Here is a 25,028-nt window from a genome sequence, read left to right as displayed (position 1 = left end):
CCCTGAAAGGCAGAAAACTCCCTCAGAGCAGCAAGTGCCCCAGGGCAGTGATCTAGAGTTGGAATTTAGGAAACTTTTTCCAGGGTGGTTCTGGCCACAGTCAAGGGCCAAGAGGCCACCTTGAGGTGAGCCCCAGGCCCCGTGCACCCAGCAGCCGGAGTGGGGTCAGGGGAGGGCCCAGTGAGTACAGGGGTGCAACTGTAGGTGGGGCCGAAGACCGTCCCTAGAATCTTCTCTCTGATCAGAACAGGACACCGGCGGGGGGGAGCTGGTCCCCATCTCTAATCGGGGCCAGGGGTCAGCAGGAGAAGGGAGCCCCAGTCCCTGGGCTGAGGCATGCATTTCTCAGAAGCCTGGCAGTCTGGAGAACACAGGGCTGGTTTCTGTTTTCCACCCCCAGAAACGCCTGGAACCACAGCGGGAGGGAGGCCCTGCTGGCTGGGCCGGGAGAGCCCTGGCAGGCCCCGGGATGCAAACACTGGGCTGTTTACAGAGGGGAGCCCGGGCCAGCTCGGATGCCCATCGCGGGCATCCCCGGCCACCTCGCTCCCGGCCGGCCGGGCCCGGGGACGCTATCTTAGGGAGGAGCGGGGAGCTGGCAGGCGGCCCCGCAGAGGGAAGAGGGGCACGTGTGCCAGCTGGGCTGGCCTCTTGGCATGGGAAGGGAGCCGCGTCGCGGGTCTCCCTGCAGAAGGAGCGATCTGGAGCCCAGCGCGAGCCCACGCCAAGGACAACAGAATAACAGGGGAGCCGGAGGGCCGCGCGGAAGCTACTGAACACACTCTCCCCGGGCAGCCTGCTCCGGGCTTTTTGCACAATCGTTTCCATGGCACTCGCTTTTGCTGTCACAACAGCTGCAGGATGGCCCGGGGCTGGGCAGCACGGCTGGCTGGAGGCGAGAAATCGATTTTCTAGTGGGCCCCGCGGCCAGCGCATTTTTGAAGGCCTGCCCCAGCCTGGCCTCCGGGCCCTGCCTCCGTCAAGTCCGCTGGGCTGTCGGAGGCCTGGAGAGCGGGGCGTTGAGAGGGAACCCAGGGACCCGCCGGAGCCTCCCCGCGCTGCACGGTCCCAGCGGGACGTTCAAGGCCGAGGCACTTGTGCTTGGGGAAACTCTGGGCCGTATCAGGCCAGACGACTAAAACGTCCCCTCGCTCATCCTGCCCATTTTGCTCTCGGATACTCGCTCAATTCCACACATCTTACGTGCAGGGGGCTGGGTGAGGCTCTGAGCAAACGGGGACATGAGCAAACACTGTCAGGGACCTACCGTGTGCAAAGCCATCCCAGGCGCAGTTGTGGGTACAGACAAGTCGAGATGTTAGTACTTCCCACCCAGAGACTTGGACTTGAGGGAGAAAAAATGCACAGAAACACCTGAGAGGTGTATGTGGTGAACACGCCTGCCAGGGGCCGTGTGTGTCTCCGGGACTCAGAGAAAGAGAAGCGTGCCCCCCGCCGCCCCCTTCAGCAGCTGCAGAGAGAAGACAGCTCGTCAGAGCCTTGAAATACTGGTCAGACTCCAAAAGGCACAAGAGGGAGGGGACGGCGTTCCAGGCGGAGGTTACGGTGTGGGCATGAGTTTAGAGGCAAGAAAGTCTCCGCAGAGCTTTGTGTCATCCTCCACTCAAAGCCGAGAGGGACAACTGTGCATCCAGATGGTGAGACGTACCCCTAAGCAGAACTGAAAGCTTTGGGGGCGCCTGGGTGGCTCAGTCGGTTAGGCGTCCGACTTCGGCTCAGGTCATGATCTCGCAGTTCGAGGGCTGGAGCCCCGTGTCGGGCTTGGTGCTGACAGCTCAGAGCCTGGAGCCTGTTTCGGATTCTGTGTCTCCCTCTTGCCCTCCCCTGCTCATGCTCTCTCTCTCTCTCTCTCTCTCTCTCTCTCTCAAAATAGTAAACATTAAAAAATATTAAAAAAAAAAAAAGAACTTCTAAAACCCCGTTTTTTACACGAGCCTGGAGGATCGTTTCTAAGACCTGATTGTGTTCCCTTTTTTTTTTTTCCTCTTTGCAATTTTCTTAAGGAATATCTGCTAGAGCAAAGAAGAAAAAAAAAATCCCTAAGTACAAAAACACAAGCAGGAAGAGGTCTCCCCTCCATACCTGCCCCAAGCTGCTCAGGACCTCCTATGTGACTGTTCCTGGTTGACAGGCATTTGGGTTGCCTCCGGGCGTCTGCCAGTACCCCCAGGACAGCTACCCGCACCCGCACCCCTCACTCAGGGGGCGTCCAGCAGACGGGCCAGGGGCCCCGAGACGAGGCTCCCTGTGGTGTCTGAGCAGACGGCTTCAGCCCGGAACCGGGGAGAGGGTACTGAAGAAGGGCTGGTGAGGAGGATGCGGGGACGGGCCACTCCTCAGCCTGGCACGGATGGAGACGGTCGCAGGGAAGATGACGAGCGGACGGTTACTCCCTGCCAAGCGCCCACCACGTGGCTGACCCCGTTATGTGCGTCACTTAAACCGGCCACGCGTCAACCGTTGAAACCCGAAGCACTGTCACTCCTGAGCGGACGGTGAGCTCGCAGGTGTTCAGTCACTTGCCTAAGGCCACGCCCCCACATTCCGTAGGCAGCTGTACGATAAGGGAGCGAGGGACCGAGTGGGGCGGGCACCTGATCCCGTGGGGCGGCCACGTGGGGACGTCCAGGGGGCGGTCAGATTGGCGGCTCTGCGGCGAAAGCCGATTTTCTGGGGTCTCATCAGACAGAAGGGGTGAAAAACCCACGATAAATGCTCCGCTCTGTGTACGAACTGGATCTAGAGGACCCTCTCGTGTCATCCCTATGCAGGCGCGTCTCACAGCTCCTTCTCTGGGCCTCCAGTTTTGTGACCTGAGACAGACCCCACCCCCCTCCTCGGCCTGGCCTCCCAGCTGTGATTCGGAGATGGTAATTAGTCTCTGCCCTCCAAAGGCACTCAGTACGCGCGCGAGAATGTGGCCATAATTATTTCCCGTACACCCCAGCCTCACACACACACACCCCAACCTGCCACCCGCCAGCAGTCTCCCCTCCCTCCCAGAATCAAATCCAAGCCTCTCACTGTGGCCTCTGAGGCCCTGTGTGGTCTGGCTTACTCTCAAAACCACCCTCTCAACTCCCTTCCTGGCCATGGCTGTCAGCTACACTAGACCTCTCTCTGCCCCCCGCCCCGCACAATCAGGCTTCCTCCCAGCGCTGGCCCTTTGCACATGCTGTTCTACCTGCCTGGAATTCTCTTCCACCACCTCCTCCTCCTCTGGGTCTCAGGTCAAGGCCACTTCCTCAAGCAGACTGTCCCCGACGGCCCCATCTGAAGTTCCTCCCTCCCCTACTATTACCTGGTTTACTTTATTCACAGCACTTAGCCCCATCTGAAATTCTCATTATTTATTGGTTCATTTAAAAATATTTTAATGCTCGTTTATTTTTGAGAGGCAAACAGAGCACAAGCGGGGGAGGGACAGAGAGAGGGAGGGAGACACAGAATCGGAAGCGGGCTCCAGGCTCCGAGCTGTCAGCACAGAGCCCGACGCGGGGCTCGAACTCACGAACCGTGAGATCGGGACCTGAGCCGAAGTCGGACACCCCGCCGACCGAGCCACCCAGGCGCCCCACTGGTTCATTTCTGATTAGCATCCTCTTCTCTAGAGACTGTCAGAAGAGGGGCCTTTTCCGACAGATTCACTGCTGTGTCCCAGCACCTGGCACACAGCCCAGCACACAGTAGGATGGCAGCAGATGTCTTTTCAAAGAAGGAATAAATGAGTGGGCAACCGGTTGACTAGAAGCAAACCAAGAAGGCAAATGCCCAACTAAGAGGTCTCCCGGCAGTTTCCTGAAGCGGCCAGCCCACCAGCCCCTGCTAAAGGAGGCTACACCCACCCTGCCAGCTCCCCTCCCCCATTGTTTGTGGGGCACTTGACAGTCTATAAATGGCTTTTCACACATGCCTCACCCAAGACCACAAGCAAGGAGGAGGCAAAGCAGGCTCCGAGTCAAGCTTCTCTGACTACAACCTACTCATCGACATCTGACCCTGAAGCCACGGTCCCGGGCATTCACCAGGATAGCCAGTGTGCACAGCGAGAAACTAGTTCCTCGTGGCTTTACACACCCGGGGAGATGTAAGAATTCTCGCATCTACAAACAACAGGCTGCTTCTGGAGCGGATCCCCGTGTCGCCAAAAAGACCGCACAGTGTGGTCAGCATGCAACATGACGAAGGCACGGTTTCTGCCAGAATCAGGCGCTAAATCCTTCGGACTCTTAACTTGTGGCAATTCTCCACCCCCAGGGATCTTTTGGAAATATCCCGAGAACGTTTTTGGCTGTCACAACTGGGGCCGGGCAGGTGGACTGCGGAGTCGGGTGGGCGGAGGCCAGAGATGACACCTTACACCCTGCCGTGGGTAGGGGAGCGCCCACCACACAGAGTTACCCTGCCCCAAACGTCCGTAGTGTCGAGGCTGAGAAACTTGACTCAGGCGAAAAGACGGTAAAGAAAAGTCTTGGGGTTCTTGGACTGACCCCGAGGAGAAGTGTTCCCTGAATCTGGATTCCAGCAGCCGGATGTGTGAGGCCTCTTTCCCCATTGTGTTTTAGGTTTTCCTCATAGCGCCATGGCCACGGGACATTATAATATGTGTTCATTTAACTGTTTGGTTCCCCGACTAGGAGGTAAGTTCCACGAAGGCAGGGACTCCATCCGTTTCATGTACGACTGTGCCCGCAGGACCTAAAAAGCTCACTTGGCACAAGGGAAGCTTTCGGTAAATACTTGGGGAACAGATGAAGAAACCCCTAAGAACGTTAAAGATTACAAAACACCCAACCTCTTTTTGGAGCTCTTTTCCCATTGCCATCGTGCCCCAAATCTGCTCTCCTGCCATCCAGAGGAACAGGTTTTATGGTTGGGAAGTGTAAATATTTAAAACTACATTTCCCAGACTCCTCTGCCGCTCAGCACGGTCACATGACAGGGCTCTAGCCAATGAGGTGTCAGATGAAGGGACCTGTGAGATTTCCAGGTTATGCCCTTCAAGGGAAGGGGCATGCCTTTCCTCCTCCTTGGCCCCACCCTCTCCCCCATCCGGGAGCCAAACTGGACCCTGCAGATGGGGGCACCACCCTGAGAATGGCAGAAGGATAAGACGGAGGGAGCCTAGTCTTGGCACCTCGTGGCCAGCATACCAGCCCCAGACTGCTTATACCTGTGCTGTTACGTTAAGAGAACAAGCATCTTTCCTGTTTAGGCTCCTGTTACTTTGTGTTCTGCGCACAGAGGTCCTGTACACCTAATCAATACGTAACTTTCTCCTGCCCTGCAAACTCCAACTCTTCTGAAGTCACACATCCAGACTCCCTAATGCTTCGAGGAGAACATCAGCCAGCTGGCATGCGAGAGCTGTTTTATGATTTCCCTTTCACACATGTAGGGATCAGACCCCTTAGTCTACATGCAGGAGGCTTTCCTCCCTGACACCTCAGAAGAAGCACACTGCTAAGCCAGAGAAAGAAAGGAGAGGAAGTCATATTATTTAGCTCCATCCAATGATGAGGACAAAAGGAACTACCCCCAAAAAGCCTATTAAAATCTTAAAACATCAATTATGTTTAAATCTGGGAGTTCATAATGGTACAAAACCCTAATTGACTGCCCCTGGAGGATGGTGAGGAACCAAGCCATTATTTTAAAAACTGGTAAATAAAGGGAAAGAATCAAGCATTCATCTTTCTTTTCCTATATGAATTATACCATTGTTGACGAAGGGACGTCTCTCTTTATAGAAGTTTTCCAAACTAACAGAAGAGGAAGGGAAGACAGAATTAGACTAGAATATCGCCATTTTGCAATTACGGCACACCAGTGAATGAAGGGAGCTGGGTGCTGGCTGTCGACAGTTACTAACATCACCAAAAGAGAGGCACCCTGACCTCGTGCTTCCTGACAAAAGGGTCCACCACCACCTACAAAGCAGTCTTGGCCAAAACAGATGAACCTGAACCAATTAAGCCTCTAGAATCGACTGCCAACTTACAGGAAATAGAGAAGACACGGGGACATGGGAATATAATCGCCAAAAGCCAGACTGAGATATTTCACAGGATAAGGCACCTGGTTTTTAAACAAAGAAATAGCAAAATAGTAAAAATTAATAATAATAATAATAATAATAATAATAATAATAATAAAGACCAGTTCTAAAGGGGAACCTCTCAATTAAAGCTGACTTAGAGGAACCAAGGAATCCCACTTACAATGTATGGGCCCGGTCTGAATCCTGATTCAGACAATCTATAAAATAATGAAAACAAAGAAAAAACCCTGGATGATAGATATGAGACACCAGCAAGTTTCAAAGACTGGATATTTCATGATATTAAGGAATTTTCACTGTTTCATCTGTGCCAACAGTATTAAGAGTATTTTCAGAATCCTTTTCTTTTGGAGACACATAGTACGTATCTACACATGCAATGATATGGTTCTGCCGTCCAGGATTTTTGATGTCTAGGATTTGCTTCAAAACGCTACGAGGGCCACTTGGGTGGCTCAGTTGGTTAAGCGCCTGACTCCTGATATCGGCTCAGGTCATGTTCCCAGGGTTGTGAGATCGAGCCCCACTCCGGGCTTTGTGCTAGGCCTGGAGCCTGCTTGAGATTCTCTCCCCCTCTCCCCCGGCTCCTCCCCCGCTTGTGTGCGCACATGTTCTCTCTCTCTCTCTAATAAAAATTTTTTAAAAATACTACTATGAAATAGGAGTGGGAGATGACAAGAGGTATGGAAGAAAGCAAATTAGCTGTGAGTTGATAACAGTTGAAGCTGAGTGGTGGGTCCATGGTGCTACTCTATATTTGCATACATTTCATAATAGAAGGTTGTTTTAAAAAACATCTTAGGGGCGCCTGGGTGGCACAGTCGGTTAAGCGTCCGACTTCAGCCAGGTCACGATCTCGCGGTCCGTGAGTTCGAGCCCCGCGTCAGGCTCTGGGCTGATGGCTCAGAGCCTGGAGCCTGTTTCTGATTCTGTGTCTCCCTCTCTCTGCCCCTCCCCCGTTCATGCTCTGTCTCTTTCTGTCCCAAAAATAAATAAATGTTGAAAAAAAAAAAAAAACATCTTAAACCCCGACAACAGAGAGGGAGAAGGAAGAAGGACAGAGGGAGCTAACACCTCCCAAGCCTCGCTATGTATCAAGGGCGGGGTTAGGCAGCCACGGGTGGGAGTGGCACTTCCACAAGAGAGATCACAAATTCAAATGCCGAACAGGTGCGGGAAGAAACACTGAGTGAGGTGGGCCAAGTATAAGAGGAACAAGAACACAACCATGATGGCAAAAAACAACAGACACTCCATCCACCTTCAGGAGGCAGGAGGGAGGGGTGGGGGCTACAGACAAGGGCAAGTACGCGCTCTAAAGGAGGTGGTCTCTACATAAGGTCAGCCTTGACTTTGATTCCAGGTAGCCACCATGCAGAATGTGGGGCCCTGGGCAGCCGATTCTTGGGTTTTCCAAGGAAAGCCTGAAATCTGTATTTTTATGTGCGATCTCCCGGTTTTTAAACGTTGGCATCTAATCCAAATATTTTTTCAAATACTGAGCGGGCCAAGCAAAATATCTGCAGGCTAAATGGAGCCCATGGAACACCAGTTGGCCGTCCCTATTCCAAGTACTGAAGCAGACCACAACTCGATCCATCTGTAAGAAATGGAAAGGGTGCATTAATCAACTTTGGGTCAACTCTTTTTTAGGCATCCACTAAAGCGGAGAATTCAAAAGACACCATCAACTTCCAGAAATCTGTTAGAACCGGCTGCAGAACATTTCAAAGGCGTCGTCCACAGAGTTAGCTTATGCAACAGAACCTCTGCTCTGTCCAGAGTTTTGGAAACTAACAACCAGGGAGTGTCCTTTCCACTTTCCTGGGATGCTGGAACTAACAGGCTTCAAATGAAACCCATTTGTTGGTTTGCAGAATGCCTGGGACTTACGTCCAAACCACTTGCAACAGACGATCCCATCATAAAATCAAGTCGGGGTGCTTTGCGCTCGTGGTAAAATGACCAGGAAGAGCTCCACTTGGGTTGCCTGGCCAGAGATCTGATTTCATGGCAGTTTAAAGGGATGACGCGCGAGGCAGATGTCATCCTGAAACCTGAAAGTGGCGGGATTGGTTGCTGAGGACCTGAGCAGACTCCTTTCCTGAATCGCAGCCCTCCGTTTGCTCGTGACTTTGCCCGGCGAAAGCCTCCTGACATCCTGGATGGGCAAAACAGGCCCCAACCCTGCCTTTATAGGCAGTCTCAGCTTAACCAGATCCTCAGGTCAATAACAAATTAAAGAGGTGTCAAGAATGTGGTGGAGAAGGGCCAGGGAAATGGTTTCATCATTCCCGGAGAACAAAGCCCCTCTTTTTTCCTACAAGGGTGAAAAGTAAAAGAGATTGGGGCTAAAATAAACTCAGACAGGCCCCGGGCAAGACAAGAGTCCAGAACTATGCTGAAAGGCAACAAAAACAAGATGCATCCACGTGTCAAGTCTACAGCATGGAGTACAACCACGGTTCTTCCCTAAAGGGTCCCCCCCGCCCCCGGGGCAAATAAAGCTCTACATTTACCTGAAATGGGTTTACCGATGGAGGAGAAGGTAGGGAGGAGAGAGGAAAATGTAGTGTCGAAAGAAGATTTGCTCAACGCCCACGCATCTAGCTCAGAGCCTCCAGTAACTGAATCGCTTTTCAAGTTCTATTTTTCGGGAGAGGAACGAGTTAGGGCTAGAGCTGATACTGTGAAGTCTTGTATTTCTCAATACAAAAGTCCTGGACTATCTTAGCTTAGGGCCTGGGACCAGCGAAGAGCCTCCACATCCCTGTGCTCACAACAGTCACCACGTTGCTTCATCATCCTGCAGGAAGCGAAGTCTGGGCATGCCCAGCGCACCGGCTAGGGAGGAAGTGAGCCTCAACACTTCTGCGCTCTGTGCTGGCGAGCAGGAAAGCAGAGAAGAGCGTTTCGAAGCGGGTTTGGGTGCTGACCTACCCACAAATCTTGTTTAGCTGATCACCTTATTCCTGCACGAGGATAGCTGCTTGTTACCACAAGACGGTAACCTCACGCGGAGGTGGAAATGATGCCAGTGCAAATGACTCAGAACGGTTAAAAGCGCGGGTTCTGGGAGGTGACTGTGGGGCCATGGGATCACACCAAGTGATGGCTCTCCTGGTCCTCTTGGCGGGCCCCTGCCTGCTCTCTGTGGGTCAGACGCGGCTCTGGAACGCAGGCCGAGTGCACAGCCAGTCTGAGGACGGACTTTCTTGTGGTTTGGGAGCTTCTGACCCCGAAAGGCAAGAGCGCATTCCTTTGGAGACATCTGCGCTGCAGAATTTCAAAAAGATGGCTGAGCATTTCTGGGTCTGCAGTCAGCTGGAAGGTGGCCCCTTACATTCACATAAGCTGGCAACACAAAGTGCACATCATTTGGGATAAAAGGATGGCTAAGTGGCACAGCTGGAAATTTGAGGTTCTTGGAAGGTGGGAAAATATCGAGAGGGGCAAAATAAAGGTACCTCATTGCGCCTCTACTGTGATGCTTCCTCTTCTGGGGGAGGTGCACAGACCTACGTTCGCTCTCCCTCTCGCTCTCCCTCTCTCTCTCTTCCTCTTGAGAGATCTTCCAACAGTAGCTCGTGCAAATTTTGCGGGCTCGTCTCCAGGCAAGCAGTTTTCTGGACTTTAGAATTTTCTAGAAAGACTCTAAATGTCCTTTGCTGAATTAACAAGTAGTGGCCTAGCAAGGTAGTAAGGACCCAGGCCGACTCAGCCTGAGGGCTCTTTTTCAAAGGCCGGCACCGCAGCGACTACCTGCCCGGCTGTCCTAGCCTGTTGGGGCTGCGAGAACAAAAAACGCCAGTGGGTAGTTTACAAACAACAAATATTTCTCACAGTTCTGGAGGTCGAGAAGTTCAAGATCAAGCACGACCAGATTCGGCACACTTCCTCATAGACAGGCGCCTTCCTCTATAAGGTCACGTGGCAGAAGGGAACTGCAGAGTTCTGGGAGGCCTTTTGTAAGAGCACCGATCCCTGGGACGCCTGGGTGGCTCGGTCAGTTAAGCATCCGACTCTTGATTTCGGCTCAGGTCACGGCCTCGCGGTTCATGAGCTCTAACCCCTCTTCAGGCTCTGTGCTGACAGCGTGGAGCCTCCTTGGGCTTCTCTCCCCACCCCCCCCCCCCCACTCTCTGCCCGTCACCCACTTGTGATCTCTCTCTCTCTCTCTCTCTCTCTCTCTAAAATAAATAAATAAACAAAAAAAAGAGCACCAATCCCATTTAGGAGGCTCCGCCCTCATGACCTAAGCACCTCCCAGGGCCACACCTCCTCATAGCATCACCCTGGGGGTTAGGCTTCAACATATGAATTTTGTGGGGGCCCAAACATTCCGACCATAGCAGTGGCCCAGGGTTGATGATGATGACGGTGGTGGTGGTGGTGGTGGGAAAGTATATTGATAACCACAGCACTTACCACGCACACTAGGCACCGGCCAAAGTGCCTTCCTCATGAGGAGGCTCCCTTTGCCATTCTTACAATAACCCTCAGAGTTGGGCCGTTCCCGTCAGTTACTTGCCCGAGGTCACAGAAGGGTGAAGTGGCAAGGCCAGTTTAAGAAAGGCAGGCAGGGCAACCCCAGAAACGCTCCAGCCAAAAGGCCCCTAAATCACGGCTGGACCCTCAGACCGGACCGCCCATTCCTGAGAACCAGCCTCTGACATACCCACCCCTACGCACGGCGAGCGACAGGCGCACAACCCCCCGGCCCCCCCCTCCCCGCCCAATCCTTGGGAGACCTGGGGGGGTCCATCTGCTACATTTTGTAGAAGGAAGGAGGAAAACCGGAAGATGTACTTGCACCTGCTTGCGGTTACATAAAGAAACTCTACAGCGTTCATTCCCAAGGGGGCCAAAATCAGTTCTTAGTGAAAAAGTCTTACATGTTATGATAGGGGCACCGCAAAGGGCCACCGAGCATAACCAGATACACGGCATCTCCGTGGGACTGACATTTCATGGGGGTGCTGATAGGAAGGAACTGTGAAAGGATCCTGGCCGGAGAGGGTGCTGCTGATGAAAACCGGGCTGATAAAGGCTGTTCTCGAAGGTTGGAGAGGAGGCAGGGAAGACGTGGGAGCAAGACCATGCTATGCTGGATGCACCTTTTCCCAGGCTTTTAGTCTGTCGAGCATGTGAACACATTCCCTACATAAAAGCTAAACCTCTTTAAATGAACTTTCAAGGAGAATGCTGACCGAGGACCTCAGGTCGGGGCCTGGACTCTGTTGGTGCCCACCGAAGGCGGCCGCGTGAGTCAGACTTGGCTTTGGCTCTGGTGAATGGCACAGCCCCACTCTGCGACGGAAGCAGCAGATTCTCCAGGCCCTCCTTGGCCTCCGGGCCGCCCGGCCAGGCAACCACTCTGCTTGGTTTTCATCAGAAGAGAGGACGCCTGTGTCTCACCCAGCCCTCCCGGGGCCAATGTGGCGGCCGGGCACGCGGGCCACTCCCGGCAGCACCAGGCCATCCGTGGGCTTTGCACGCCTCTCCCAACAGGAGCGGCTTTGTCACAGGCTTGCCGTGGGCACTGGGCAGCCCCAGTAAAGATTCCTGACCTGCTGAACAAAGCTGTGCCAGTCACCCTTGGCTCCTTTCTCCCTTCCTGCGCGTCCCTCTGTCCTTTCTTCCCTGGCCTGTTTCTCACGCACTGGCATGTCCGGCTTCTGGGTAAAGAGCCTTTGAAAAGGACTCCTTTGGCCTCTCTGCCAATAAAACAACCAGCAAAACTTGGGCCACTGGTCCGTGCTCCGCTGTGGGGGGGGGGGGACAACACAGGGGCCACGCTCACCGGCCTCCCGGGCGGTCCCCGGGCGGGAGGCACCATCTCACACAGACAAACATCCCCAGGTCCCCAGAAGGAAGCTTGGGTTGGGACCCCTGAGCCCACGCCCTGTGGGGAGACAGGGCTTTAAGGGTCCTCCTCTCCAAAGACCGAAACGGCCCACGTTTCATTCTCCTCCACAAATACACTTTTAAGAAATGTAAACCACATTCTCCAAGAAGCCCACTAAGCTCACAAACAGAAACGGCAGCTAACATTTACCGACAGTTACTCTGGACCAAGCTACCCGTGCTAGGCACGTGACATGTACCCGCGCAATTCTCTGCGCGGCCCCCGCGAGGGAGGAGCACGAGGGAGGAGTGCGGATCATCTCCACTCCACAGAGAGGAAAGCGGAGACACCGGCCCAAGGTTCACAAGTGAGTGAGACACCTCGAGCCAGGGTCTCCTGTCCTACGGAGTCACGCTGGGCAAATACCGACAGCCGTGAACAAGGCAAAGGGGAAGATTAAAACAAGACCAAACACGGAAGACAGAAGGCAGGAGGGCGGGCCGCCTACCGCACCGCACAGTTTATGCAGTGGGCTGCAAGTCTGCCTGCCGGCCCAAAGCAACCACCTCCACGGAGAAGTCCACGTGGTGTGGTCGGCTCTTCCCAGTGTGCCCCAGGGGCTCGGCCCAGGGTAGCCGGGAAGGTACCCGCTGCCACCGTGAGACCAGCAATGCTCACTTCCCCCACCATGTCTGTCTTTTTTTTTTTTTTTAATTTATTTTTGAGAGAGAGAGACAGAGCATGAGGGGGAGAGGGGCAGAGAGAGAAAGGGAGACACAGAACCCGCAGCAGGTTCCAGGCTCCGAGCTGTCAGCACAGAGCCCGACGCGGGGCCCGAACCCACGGACCACGAGATCATGACCTGAGCCGAAGTCGGAAGCCTGACCCACTGAACTGCCCAGCAACCTCCCCCCCGCCCCCGCCCAACCCCAGCCACATCCTTCCCTGGGCAGGGAGGGAGCTGCCAGTTGGGGAAGTGAAATTCGGGACTAGCTGGGCCCTGGGGTGAACAGAACATCTACACGATTTCTTTGCTGCCTGAAAACCAGTCACAGATCAGTGCCTTCTCTAGGGCTTTTCCTGCTTGCTTTTTCTTGTAAATTACTCTTGTCAAACAAACAAGAACAAAAGGCCAAAGTGGCCACAATACAGGCAAGCCTGGAGAAGGCACCGGCAGAAACTGGAGGGGAAGCAGAGCCACGATGCCCATCAGGACTATGGTCAGCGGAGCGACTGTCCGTGGCGGAGCGTCTTTCGAGAGCCTTATGACCTTGGCTGCAACTCCAAGTTCAGACCCAAATGCATCTTTGGCAGGTGGAGTAGCCGAGCAAGGGGTATCGTTTTCACGAGTGAGAAAACAGAGGTCCGGAGAGCTTCAGTGGCTGACACCCAGCCAGCTTGCCGCGCCCTGGGTCTGCGGCCCAGACACGCCATCGCCAGGCACGTTCGCCGGAAGCGAGGCCGCATCCCAGGAGACGGACACTTAGACAACTGCGTGAGACACCCGCGCCCTGTTGTGGGCGCATGAAGCGGTACAACCACTCAGGAAAACTGTCTGGCAAGGGCTCCACTCCTCACCTTATGTGTGGGCACCAAGGGAAGAATTCAAGAACGTTCGCAGAAGTTTTATCCCTAACACCGGAAACAACCTAAATGTCCATCGGCAGAAACGTGGGTGCAGAGACTACAGGACGTTCCCTCAACGTCCAACGTCCCCTCAATAGTCCACGACAATGACACGGATGAGCCCCACCTACCCCCAACAGCAGCTCTGGATCTCACGGGCCGGTGGCTGATGCAAAGAAGCCAGGCACAAAGGGGCACCACTGTGTGACTTCTTTTTACACAGAAAGTCAAAACCAGTCTCTGGGGTTAGGAGGCAGGACAGGACATAGGAGGTGGAGGGGACACAGGAGGGCGACACCCGGGGGCTTCTGGGGTGCTAACATGATTCCATGCCAGGCATGGTCCGGGTGGTAGTCACGTGGGTGGCCCAGCTGGTGACGTTCAAAGTACGCTACTGATTTCCGCACATGCCTATATGTCAATTGGTAAACATGTAGAGAGATACTCCAATCCATTCAATGTATTTCAATAAATGATTTTTGAAAACAGTTCACGTGAAGAACGGAGAGGTAGATTCAAAACCAGACTGGCCTGTGCTCTTTCTACGGAGAGAAACACAAACGTGAACGCAACATCACCTGTCGTTCCCTCAAGTCACGGACAGGGGCTCCAGGGTCACCGAGACCACGTCCCTTCTCCCCAAGACCTTCCCGAATGGGATCGAGGATCTCCTTGGAGTCCCGAGCCTCCCCCCGTCCCTCAGTCCTCTCGTCTGTGGCTGAATGTCAAGGCTGATGGCACAGGGTCGCCACCCCGGAGCCTGCGGTGAGATGGCCCGATGACCTGAGAGCCCCCGGTTCTGCGGGGACCGTGCCGTCGGTGGCACAGCTCCCCTCGCCTGGCCCGCCCAGCACAAACCCTCCCCACCTGCTGGCGGCTTACAAGGTACAGCCGCCCACCCTTCATTCCAGCCAGCGGCGGGGCAGCAACTACTGGTGAACTCATCACGTTTTGACAATTCCAGGTAGATGTTAAGGAGTCGCACGACGAAAGGACACCGAAGGCGACCTCCTGTCGAATGCGCCACCCCTCCATAACCCGCCTGCTGTGTGGGATTCTCGCTCTTCCCACCTGGCTTTGTCGGAAATGAAGCAAGCCCCTTGTTCGCCGCCTCTCGCCTCCCTGCGGTCCGGTTTTCAAACGCAGCCAGAGTGATCTTTCCAAAAGGTAGATCAGATCACACGGCACGTTGCCAAAATCCCGCCGATGCTGGCCCACTCCTCTGACCTCACAGCCGCTGCCACCTGCTGTTCCCACCTCCCCAGAGCAGCCTCTCTGCTCTCTCCGTCTGAGGGCCAACACCACCGCCATCCAGCCGCATTCCTACTCCTAACCTCGTGCAATTTCCTCCATGGCCTTTTATCACCATCTGAGATATGCTTATTCCCTCACCTGCTAATGTCTCTCTCCTTTACCCAAAAGTTACCCCACGCGAGCAAGGACTTTACCTGTGTAACCAAGTTCCAGGCCAGTCAATACCCACGGGGGCAGGGAGGGCAGGAGGGTCAGGATGGCGGGGACCTTGGGAAGGAGGGAGGCTTACAGGCAGGGAGGGCTGGGAGGAGATAGGAGGGAAGAATTCATTCGCTGCTGTGGTTTTCCAGGTAAAACCAGGGACTTCCCGACAAGGAACTGGGTACGGAAGCAACAAGACGACAGAGAAAAAACAAGCGAGGGTGTGTGCAAAGCATCCATTTCAGAACGAACTGAGAGAAAGCGCCCGGTTCGGGGGGAGGAGCACAGGGAGAGGGAGGAGCACGGGTGCGTGTTGCCCTGGGATTTCACTTCTTTTGCCAGTTCAAAATGAGACTTTTTGAAAAGGTCTCAAGTGCTCGGAGTGGGGAAAGCAAGGAGCCGCGTTTCGGAGTTCCAAGAAAAGGGGGGGGGGCCAGACAGACTGTCTATGCGCAGGAATGCAGCGCGAGAAGGGGAGGGGTGAAAAGAGGACACGACATGACGCTCGGGGTCATTCACGGAGGGTCAGGCGAAGGTAACCCCACGCCGGGGCTTCCAGGGGCGTGGCCGGCTTCAAAGACGACCCCTCTGCCTTTGGACCCGAGTCCTTCTCTACCTTGAGGAACCCTGCCCTGACCCTCAAAGCACTGAACTCCAGCTCTCACCAAGTTTCCAAGGAAAGTGTGCTCCACCAAAACCCCAAGGCAAATGAGAGGCACGTGAGAAATCCCGGGAGCACATGCCATCACGGTGCGTGCAGCCAGGTATGTGTTTGGGGGGAAGGTGACCCTTTGAGTCATCGGCGACAAGGACAGAAAAGGACCTTCCAAACCTAGGATGTCTCCCAACCGGACTAAAGAAATGACCCAGGGGTTCCGGTCCGCCTGTCAGAAATAAACGCAAAATCAACGGAGAAGTCTGAGTCCCACACCCACAAAGCCAACCGTGGAGCCCGGAATGATCTGTTGGAGGGGTCTGAAGTCTCAACTGGTTAGGAGACAAAACGGCACGCAGTTCTTCCTGGGAGCCACAGCGGTGGGGCTGTTTGGGGCTGACACTGGGCACAACTGGCCACACGGGGGCCTCCGCCCTGGAGGGCTGGCTGTGGGTTCCACACAGCCTTTGGGACAATGCCGCTCAAGCACTGAACATCTCACCAGCAGCCACCTGGCGGCCTTTTGGGAGCCACCCAGGTAGAAATTATTCTATTGCCCTGTCATGCTCTGATCCCACACCAAGCCAAAGAATTCAGAAGCATGAATGCAGGCATATGGGATGGAGCAGTGCTGAGCTTCTGAACTCTGAAATTCCTTCATGTTATTTTCCCAGAATGTCGGGGGATGGGGTCCCAGGCCTGCCATGTTGCACAACTCCAGACATTCCAGTCACAGAGAGTATAATAAAATGTAATACGAACAGCACCCCCTGGGGTTGCTCGCTCTCTTATCTGTGAGAAACTCTGGGAAGTACCTTTGCCTTAGAGATTTACAATGTCCATCAGTGCAGTAAAGGCTCTGTGAAGTCCTGCAGTAGACAAGTTAAACAAAAAAAACCTGGCTTTACAGAATTTTTTCAACTTTTTAAGCCTCAGAATCCTCATTTCAGAGAATATCTCCTAAAATCCTATGGGATTGGGCTTGTGCAGAAAGTACTTAAGAAAAGTCTCCATCAGGAGAAGCAATTTCAGCACACTCAGCTCTCTGAGATATCCTTAAAGCTGACTCATGTTACTAACCTGCCAAGAGCTCACTTTCACCATGACTTTGAACCTGCCTGTGTTCAGAAAGGCACTTAGGAGGCCCTCAAGGGTCTCTGCTCTCAGCTGCTTTGTCTGTAACACAGGCTTCTGTGAAAGCAGGAAGCATCTGTGTGGGTCTGGGGCCACGACGGACCCTTGAAGGGGAATCATGACCACCCTGACACTGATAGGTCCCCAAGAGCCAGGCCACGGACTAACTCACGGTCTCTAACAGAGATCGTCATGGTTCGTCTGTAACGTGGGATGATGGGCAGATGGGAGGGGCCGGCACATTCCTAGCTCTGGGAGACTAAACCTACACCAGACAGAGTCAGTTGGGGAAAGTTACCTGTGCCTGCTCAGGCATCATTTATTTATAAAGCACCTCACCCCTGATACACACCCCAAGCGCATGCGTGGAGAGAGGTCTGGTTACAGCTTTCACTTACCCGCTCGCATTAGGCATTCTGCATGAACTGGGTTTTCTATGTGATAAACCCCTTTCAAATAAGCAACCGAATTTTATCTTAACCACTTGGGGTGTAAACTGTTCAAGGACAGATTGCACATGGGTCTCCTTTTGAAAACCGAGCACAGTGACTCTAACTCAACCTGTGTTTGATTATTCAGGATTAGACAGATCAATTATTAACACAGCAACACCCTGAGGTCAGCCTTGCCAGGCACGTGGCTTTACACTAAGTGGCCCTGGACATCTTTGCTTGATGTGTTTGGGGGGGAAGTTCTTGATCAATAGTGTTACTAGAGAGAGGACGTAGAAACTATAAGAAGTCCCAGAATCAGATCCCCCAGATCCCCCAGACTGTCGAAGCTTTGCATAAAATAAAAGCCAACAGTCTCTGAGTAAGCACCAGAGAATTCCTGCCAAGGAAGAGGCTGATACTTACTACCTGGTTTTTATGATAACCGTGGTGGCCATTTTGAAGCTTTCTGCCTTATTTCCTACAGCTTGGCTGCGTTCCTGAGAGTAAATTTTCCTAAATAATTGAGGCTTCGGGGTATATCAGGGGATGTGGATGGCGGCCAGGGGTATAGGTTTTCTTTCTACTAAGAAACTCACACCGCCCGTCTTCTTTCCTCTGGCGCCCCGCCCCCCCCCCCAGGCTGTGCGCCAGCCCCGCCCTCTCTGTCCTGATCCCAGGTGAGTCCCTAGCACAACCAGCCCCTCGTCCCTGAGATCACAGATCACCATCACACACACTCGGCCACTCTGCCGTGACTACCCTCCAGCTGTGCCCACCGCCCGCACACCCCCCCCCCAACAAACTTGGACACCTACAGACTCACACAAAGCCTCCCTGCCTCTTTCCCTTTGGCCCAACCACCCCAGCAGCCCGGCTACCACAACGGAAGCCCACTGTTTCCCTCCTGTCAATGCGCGTCTCTGTTTCTCTGGCACATGGCACAGATGTGCCCGGAGCCTGCCTGCAAGCCCCCCATTCATGTTCCACTTTTCAGGGAGCTCGCTCCCTCCCTTTCCCCGCTCCCCTCCCCCAAATACACAAAAGAGGGCTATAAAGCAGGACTTTTTTTTTTCTCCAAGGGAATAAAAGGTTAGCCTTCCTTCCTTTCTGCTTGTCTATTCTTGGCCTAAACCCGGCAATGGAAAGAGAGTGGAAGCGGTCAAGCTACCCCAGTTCATGACCCAGGGGACGCTCCTTCGGCCAGAATTGCCCTCATTTGCTCTTTCTGTTGCAGTGGTTGTAGCGAAACATCTAAAACGCCAAGCAGCCACCCCAGAAGTCCTGCTGGGAAAGGATTCCTGCACACAGGTGAGCGAGGCATTGAAGGTTATCTTACTCAACCCCCTTCAACGGAAGAGGACACGGAGGCCCGAAGGGGTGAAGGAAGATACCCAGACCACACAGAGAACTTGCTGGGCGTGGGGGATGCTCTGGGGCCCCGTCCTTACGGGCGACGAGAAAAACAAAGCATCTTACCGTCGTCCAAGTAGGTCTGGTCCAAATTCTGCTCCTGCTTAATTGTCACTCCTGCGGGTAATACTTCCTTTTGGTCACTGACCGGGGGTCCGTTTTTGGCGGCTCTTTGGCTGGTGGCATTCTGCTGCTGAATGACCGTGGGGTAGGACCCCGGGCTCAGCCTCTGACCTTGACTGGCGGGGGGCGGGCCGGGCCTGGCGGTGCCGGGCGCGAAATTCTCGCAGTACATGATGTGCTGGAATTCCTGGTGGCCACCGCAGCGCAGCTGCTGGCCGGTGGGCGAGTAGTGGATCACCGGCGAGGCCTGCTGGTTGCCCGGAGAGGAGTGCAGCAGGCTGGAGCTCTGGCCCTGGGAGCCGGCATGCACCAGCACGGAGCGGTGGGCGTCCGCCAGGGACAGGGGGGCGGCCATGAGGGCCGGCTGCTGGTAGCCCAGCAGGCTGGGGCTCAGGCTCTTGCTCCGCTGGTAGAGGACGGCCGCTGGGTTCTGCTGCCGGTAGCGGGCGTCGGGGGACGAGAGCCCCGAGCGGAACTGTTGGCAGGGCGCCATGGTGGCCACGAGGCAGGAGGGGGACTCAGCCACCATCGGGTGCTGCGGGTAGTAAGGCTGGCTCCCCAGGCCCCCGTGGGCCGGGCTGCAGATCAAGGTGGGGTCGTATTCGTCGGTGGGCTCCGTCTTGATGGCTGGGACTGGGCGAGAGAGAAGCACAGGGGGCGGGCCTTCTTAGTGAGCCACAGGGGTGCATGGGGGCGGGGGGGGGGTTAGTGGACTGCGGCTGGGGACGTGGCCTTGGGCGGCCACGTAGGTGGGAGCAGACCCTTGGGCTCTGCCATTTATCAGCCTCGGACAAGAGCCTCCCTGTGTACCTGTCTCAGAAGCCCGAAATTTTACCCTGAGCGATGAGAGTCGCAAGGCGGCTGGCAGGTGCGTCTCAGCCCCGGGGTGTTTGCAGGCTCTTCCCCGGGGCAGAGCTCAGGGACGAAGGCTTAACGTTACAGTCCCCTCCAGCCCCCTCCTCCACCTTCTCTCGCAGTTCACACCGCCTTTCCCTGCTTGTCGTCCTCGGAAACGTGTATCACCCGGAATACTCTGTGTCTTTCATGTGCCATCGTTAGCTGAACCACCCCCGCTCCAGACTGTCAGCTCCCCAAACGGAGGATTTTTTTGGTCTGCTTTGTTCAGTGCTGCGTCCCTAGCACCGAAAACGATGCCTTGCACTCCACCGACACTCAGATATTTTCTGGAAACAGGAATGACTGGACAGTGGGGTGGGGTCCACCTCCTCAGTTCTGTAGTATTCTGGGGGAAAGGAAACCTGCTGGCCTGAGCCTCAGTTTCCCCATCGGTCACAGTAACCAGCATACCTACGCCATGGGGTTGTGGGGAAGGTGAACTGAGACGTGTGGAAAGTACTTAGCACAGTGGCCGGTATACAGTAGGTGCTCAAGGCTTACTGTTGTCACTATTATCGTCTTACCACCATTGGTATTGTGGCAGTTCCTGTCCCTCTCCCTCCCTAGGGCGGTCACCGGAACTTGTGCTTCTCCAGAATCCTTTACTAAAGCACTGCCAGCCCCAGGAGCTGAGGAACCAGTCCCCTCCCTGGATCGAATGAAGTGGTGACAGGACTGTCATCAAGGGGGGGACCCGCCAGGTGTCAGGAAGCAGGGCAGCAAGGAGGTTCTGGAGCTAGAGCAAACGGCAGCAAACCAGGAATCGTCTCCCAAGGTGCCCTTCGAAGACGTGCGCTTCAGCCCCTGGCCGACCTGGGGGACTGAATTCTCGCTCAGGCCATGCTCGGACAGGCGGGTGCCAACGCCAGGCCCAGGGAGGCCTCCTGACCACAAGCACGAGGTGGGAAGGCCGCAGAACACAACGGAAAACCTCTCTGCCAACAAGGATCATTGAACTGAGGTCTAGAACCTCCCCAGAGATTCCCCCCCCCCCCCCAGTTTGGGGGCCCTGAAGGCCACCACCACTGGCTGCATGTCAAGTCAGTCCTGGGACGGTCCAATGGCCAAAGGGGCCATGGAAACCGGTGGACACGCTCCACCGAAGCCAAGCCCCGCCAAGCCTGGGCTGCTGGGACAGCCCCCTTGGTCTGATGCTTCCAGCAGCCCAGAGGCTCCGTGTGAAACTGCCACAGGATGGAAGTTATACCCTGGGCGACAGTCTCAGATTACACACTCCCAATCCCGGAAAGGTGGCTAATAGGTCTGGAGGCATGCAGGCCATTTCTGCAGCCCTGGTTATAATCTGCCGTGTCAATAATATCCATATGACCCACTCTCTGAATCTCCTGTGATCAGTATTATCCTTTATCGGAATCCCCCATTTGAACACGAGCTCCAACGAGGGTGGGGATTTTTACATTTTGTTCACGACGGTGTCTCCAAGCCAACCACAGTGTGGGGCCCTTGGATATTTTCTGGACAAATGAATGAATGCAACATGGCCCTTGTCACTCGTCTTCTGACAGTGGTGCTTTGTGGGAATGAGACGTCCTGGCCGGCTGTCCACCCAGGAGTCTAGGTGGCCACGGGTGACCACCTACTGTCAAGAGTCTGCAGGTTTCCGGCCACGTTCGCTTACCTAATCATGATCAGATCTAAGACACGGACAGGGGGCGCCAGCTTTGCACCCTTCTGTTGAACAAGTCCCCACGTGCCTCTCTCCTACGCTGCCCTCCCGAAGAAAAATATTCACAGTAACATTTGTTAAGGTCATTCATACCCGCTTACCGTGCGCCGTGCTGAGCGCTTCACGTGCATTTGACTTCTGTAAATCTTATAAGGAAGGTGCCACTTGACAGATGAGGAAATGGAGGCTCAGAGAGGTTGAGCCACCTGCCCAAGGTCAACCAGCTGAAAGCAGACCTCGTGTGTCCTTACCGCATGCCCGTGCTGCCTTTCACCACCAAAGGGGCCTTCGGAGAAGATTCCTTACCTGGGTGGTAAGTAAAGTGCTGAGGTTGACTCCGTTTTCTTTTCCCATTGATGACGTAGAAGTTGACCTTCACCGATGCACGGATGTGCTTGTTTCGATATTCAGGGATCTCAACAAAGAGCATGTTCTGGAAGGAAGGAGCCACCGTTAACTGCAACAGTGTCTAAATTCCTACACAAGGCCCCAAGCACATCAAGCCAGCCCATCTTACAGGAGTCAAGACACTCTGTACGTTTGCAGGCGAAACGCTATTTAAGGGGAACTGGACTCTTTAGCTGCAGCAAAGGAAGGGTTGCCACTTACTGTATCCAAGTGCATTATGATGTCACAGTTACAAATCAGGGGGTCTGGTGCGCGATAAATTGCTCGATTTGTTTCTCAATTCAGTACCTACTGAGTGCCCGTTAGGTCCAAAGCACTGGGACTTTGATGAAGGAGGGGGAAGAGAAAGAAGGAAAGAGAGCACGGGGGAGGCGGGAGGGAACACAGGGTGTTCAGTCGTCTCGTCCATGTGCTTACAGGCTGGCTCTTGTCTTTATCCACCGTGGCTTCCATTTCCCAAATTTGCTGCCCATCTGGAAAGAGTTCAAAAAGACACACTTTGAAGGAACTACCAGAAGCCAAAGATTTAAGACCAAAACTCATCACGCCGTATATTTATCTTGGTTTACGTGTCATATCGTTTCAGCAAGGGACATCCGTGTGTTTGCGGTAGGCATGTCTATTTGAACATACGTGGCTTACGTACATGTGCGTATGTTTCTTTTTCCAAATGGAATGCATGCTGACGGTAGAAAACTGGGCAACAGTAGAAAACAAGGAAAAGAACAGAAATCGCCCATCATCCCAGTGCTATTATTTTCCCTGTGTTTGAACGTCTATATATCTTTCTTTAAAACAGAGATAGTGCTGTTATACATTATCCTGTACCGTATGCTTTGTGCAACCACAGGCTATTTCCAAAATGTCCCACATGCCAAGACTGTCACAGGGGCCCCATTACAGAACACTGACTGCCCCAGACATGCCTTCTTGATCGTCTGGGAACACAGGTGGCTTGCCTATTCTGTCTCAAACAATGTCCTGGCTTGAGAAACCTTGGACAGGGGGGACAGGAGCCCAACCCACCCCCCCCCGCCCCCCCCACACACACACTCTGCAGTCAACAGCCTACATTTCAACGTGACTCATCATAATCATCGATGAGAGGTCTTTCTCAGGAGTGAGCTCTCTTTCCCTGGAGAAGAAGACTAGCTCCCCAGTTTGGGGCCAACAACTTGGGCCAAACAAAACTCTGCATTCGCAAATAACAGATTTCTTTTTCTGACCACCTACATTGGCCATTGGGCAGTTTTCGACGGAAACAAATCATTTCCACAAGTGTTTCCAGGGTGTTTTGTGGAACGCTGGCTCTGAAGAATATTAAATGGGTTTATGAGGACCAGAAACAAATTCTAAAGCTAATAAGCATTTGGAAAATGCTGAGTCAATGTCAAATGGGTTTCTTTACTGCAGGACTTCTCAGAGCCTTTAATCTGCTCGTGTGCAGTGTAACTCTCCAAGGTGGGCTGGAGTAAGTACCACGTCCCGACATTTGGCCACCGAAGCCCTCTCCCCTGTTTTAAGCACACCTGTTAACATCTTCTGTGACAGGTTAGATTTGAATCCATAATGTCTCGGCTCTCAAGGTTTGCCCAAAGAAATGTGGTTTCTAAGCATTATTTGAACTTCCTCGTACAGAACATATTTCCCAAAATACTAATTAATAAGGTCCTGTGATTGCTACCAAAGCCGACGCAATGTAGATGATCTTAACAACATGTAGACAACGAACTAGCTGGAACCTTCTGTAACCATGAAGTCTGCAAGTCTTGACCTTACGGTTCTAGAAGATGCAACTCCTGAAATGATTAAGGGAGACATGGGTTTATGTCAAAAAGGGAACAGGAAGAGGCAATCAACGTACCAACTCCCACCATGACGGGAGGGACCAAGTTAGAGTTGCTGCCGTCTCCCCAACACCCGAGACATCGCAGTGCCCATGAACATCTCATGTCTGAGCATTCCGAAGTGGCGGCAGCTAGCAACAGCCACCGCTCAAAAGAAAGCAAGAAAGGACAGATGGACAGATGTCAAGGAATTTGAAGTTAGGTCATCAAGACAGGGCACTTTCCTGGGGAAAAGCCCGGGAGAGGACTAGACAGAAAAACATTCTTATCCCTTTAGCAAAGACAAGTCAAAGATCATCCGCCAGAGAACTATATCCCTCCCAGCGGTGGTTATAAATGGGGCATGGTCCTTGTCAAAAGTGCATTCTTGGGGCGCCCGGGGGGCTCAGTCAGTTAAGCGCCCGACTCTTGATTTAGGATCAGGTCACGATCCCACCGTTTGTGAGATTGAGCCCTGTGTGGGGCTCTGAGCCGACAGCACAAAGCCTGCTTGGGATTCTCTCCCCCCTCTCTCTCCCTCTCTCTCTCTCTCCCTCGCTTTCAAAAATAAACAAACATTTTTACAAAAAGAACGTTCTTGTTTACTAACTGCAATGTGAGCTCAAAGTCAGAAGATTAAGTAATAAACTAACGGAGGAAACGAACAATAATGTGTTGATGCTCTAGCCTCTCGTTGGCTGAGTTGAGTTCTATCACCGATAATCTCATTTCCCTGTGTGACTCTGACCCACTTTGAAAAGGAAGGACCATTTTCAGGAGTCTCATAATTGGGAGGAAAGGGAGAAGTAGTTGGAAAAGTGATCAGGATGCACCAAGCTGGGCCTGGCAAGCCAGCTCTCTTCCCCACTCACGCCAGCAAGTGAAGGGCAAAGCACAAAATGGCAGTGCAGTGAAAGCACGTCACCAGGCAGGGGGTTCTCGTCGGGTCTCTTCTCCTGGGCCAGGGACCCAAGAGGAACAAGAGGGAGCCTTTCCCCCATCTCTGGTGGGTATACCTAATAAGTACAACTCCACCAACTAACAGCCATAGAATTCCAGTGCACAGGTACTTGGTTGGCTGGTTTTTTTTTTAAGTCTTTTTTTTTTCCTTAACATTTATTCATTCTTGAGAGACAGAGATGGAGCATGAGCAGGGGAGGGACGCAGGGAGAGGGAGACACAGAATCCGAAGCAGCCTCCGGGCTCCGAGCTGTCAGCACAGATCCCGACGTGGGGCTCGAACTCACGAACCGTGGGATCATCGCGTGAGCCGGAGTTGGACGCTCGGCCGACTGAGCCACCCAGGCTCCGCTCCAGGGCGCAGGTGCTTGGAACTACCCTTAGAAATTAGCCAGCCCCACACCATCAGATGGGGAAAGTGAGGCCCAGGGAAGGAACGGGGGTTTGTCCAAAGGCAGGAGGTGGGCAGTCACTAATCACAGT

The 25,028-nt window shown here is 53.7% G+C and overlaps 1 protein-coding gene across 4 annotated transcripts in view; it reads right to left on the bottom strand.

Moving 5' to 3' along the window:
- NFATC2 (nuclear factor of activated T cells 2) overlaps positions 1-25,028 on the bottom strand; it is a 160,006-nt gene that overhangs the window by 23,166 nt on the left and 111,812 nt on the right. For all 4 annotated transcript variants that reach the window (XM_043553665.1, XM_043553662.1, XM_043553664.1 and 1 more), the window contains exons 7-9: positions 22,177-22,232; positions 21,658-21,784; positions 18,711-19,400 (exon numbers count right to left, since the gene is read on the bottom strand). In XM_043553665.1, coding sequence (XP_043409600.1) covers positions 18,711-19,400; positions 21,658-21,784; positions 22,177-22,232 — 873 coding nt within the window. The remainder of the gene's footprint in view (positions 1-18,710; positions 19,401-21,657; positions 21,785-22,176; positions 22,233-25,028) is intronic.

This window comes from Prionailurus bengalensis, chromosome A3, assembly GCF_016509475.1.
Source record: "Prionailurus bengalensis isolate Pbe53 chromosome A3, Fcat_Pben_1.1_paternal_pri, whole genome shotgun sequence".
In the NCBI taxonomy this organism is placed as follows: domain Eukaryota; kingdom Metazoa; phylum Chordata; class Mammalia; order Carnivora; family Felidae; genus Prionailurus; species Prionailurus bengalensis.
Note: the sequence above shows the minus strand (reverse complement) of the source record. Positions and strands in the feature narration are given on the sequence as shown.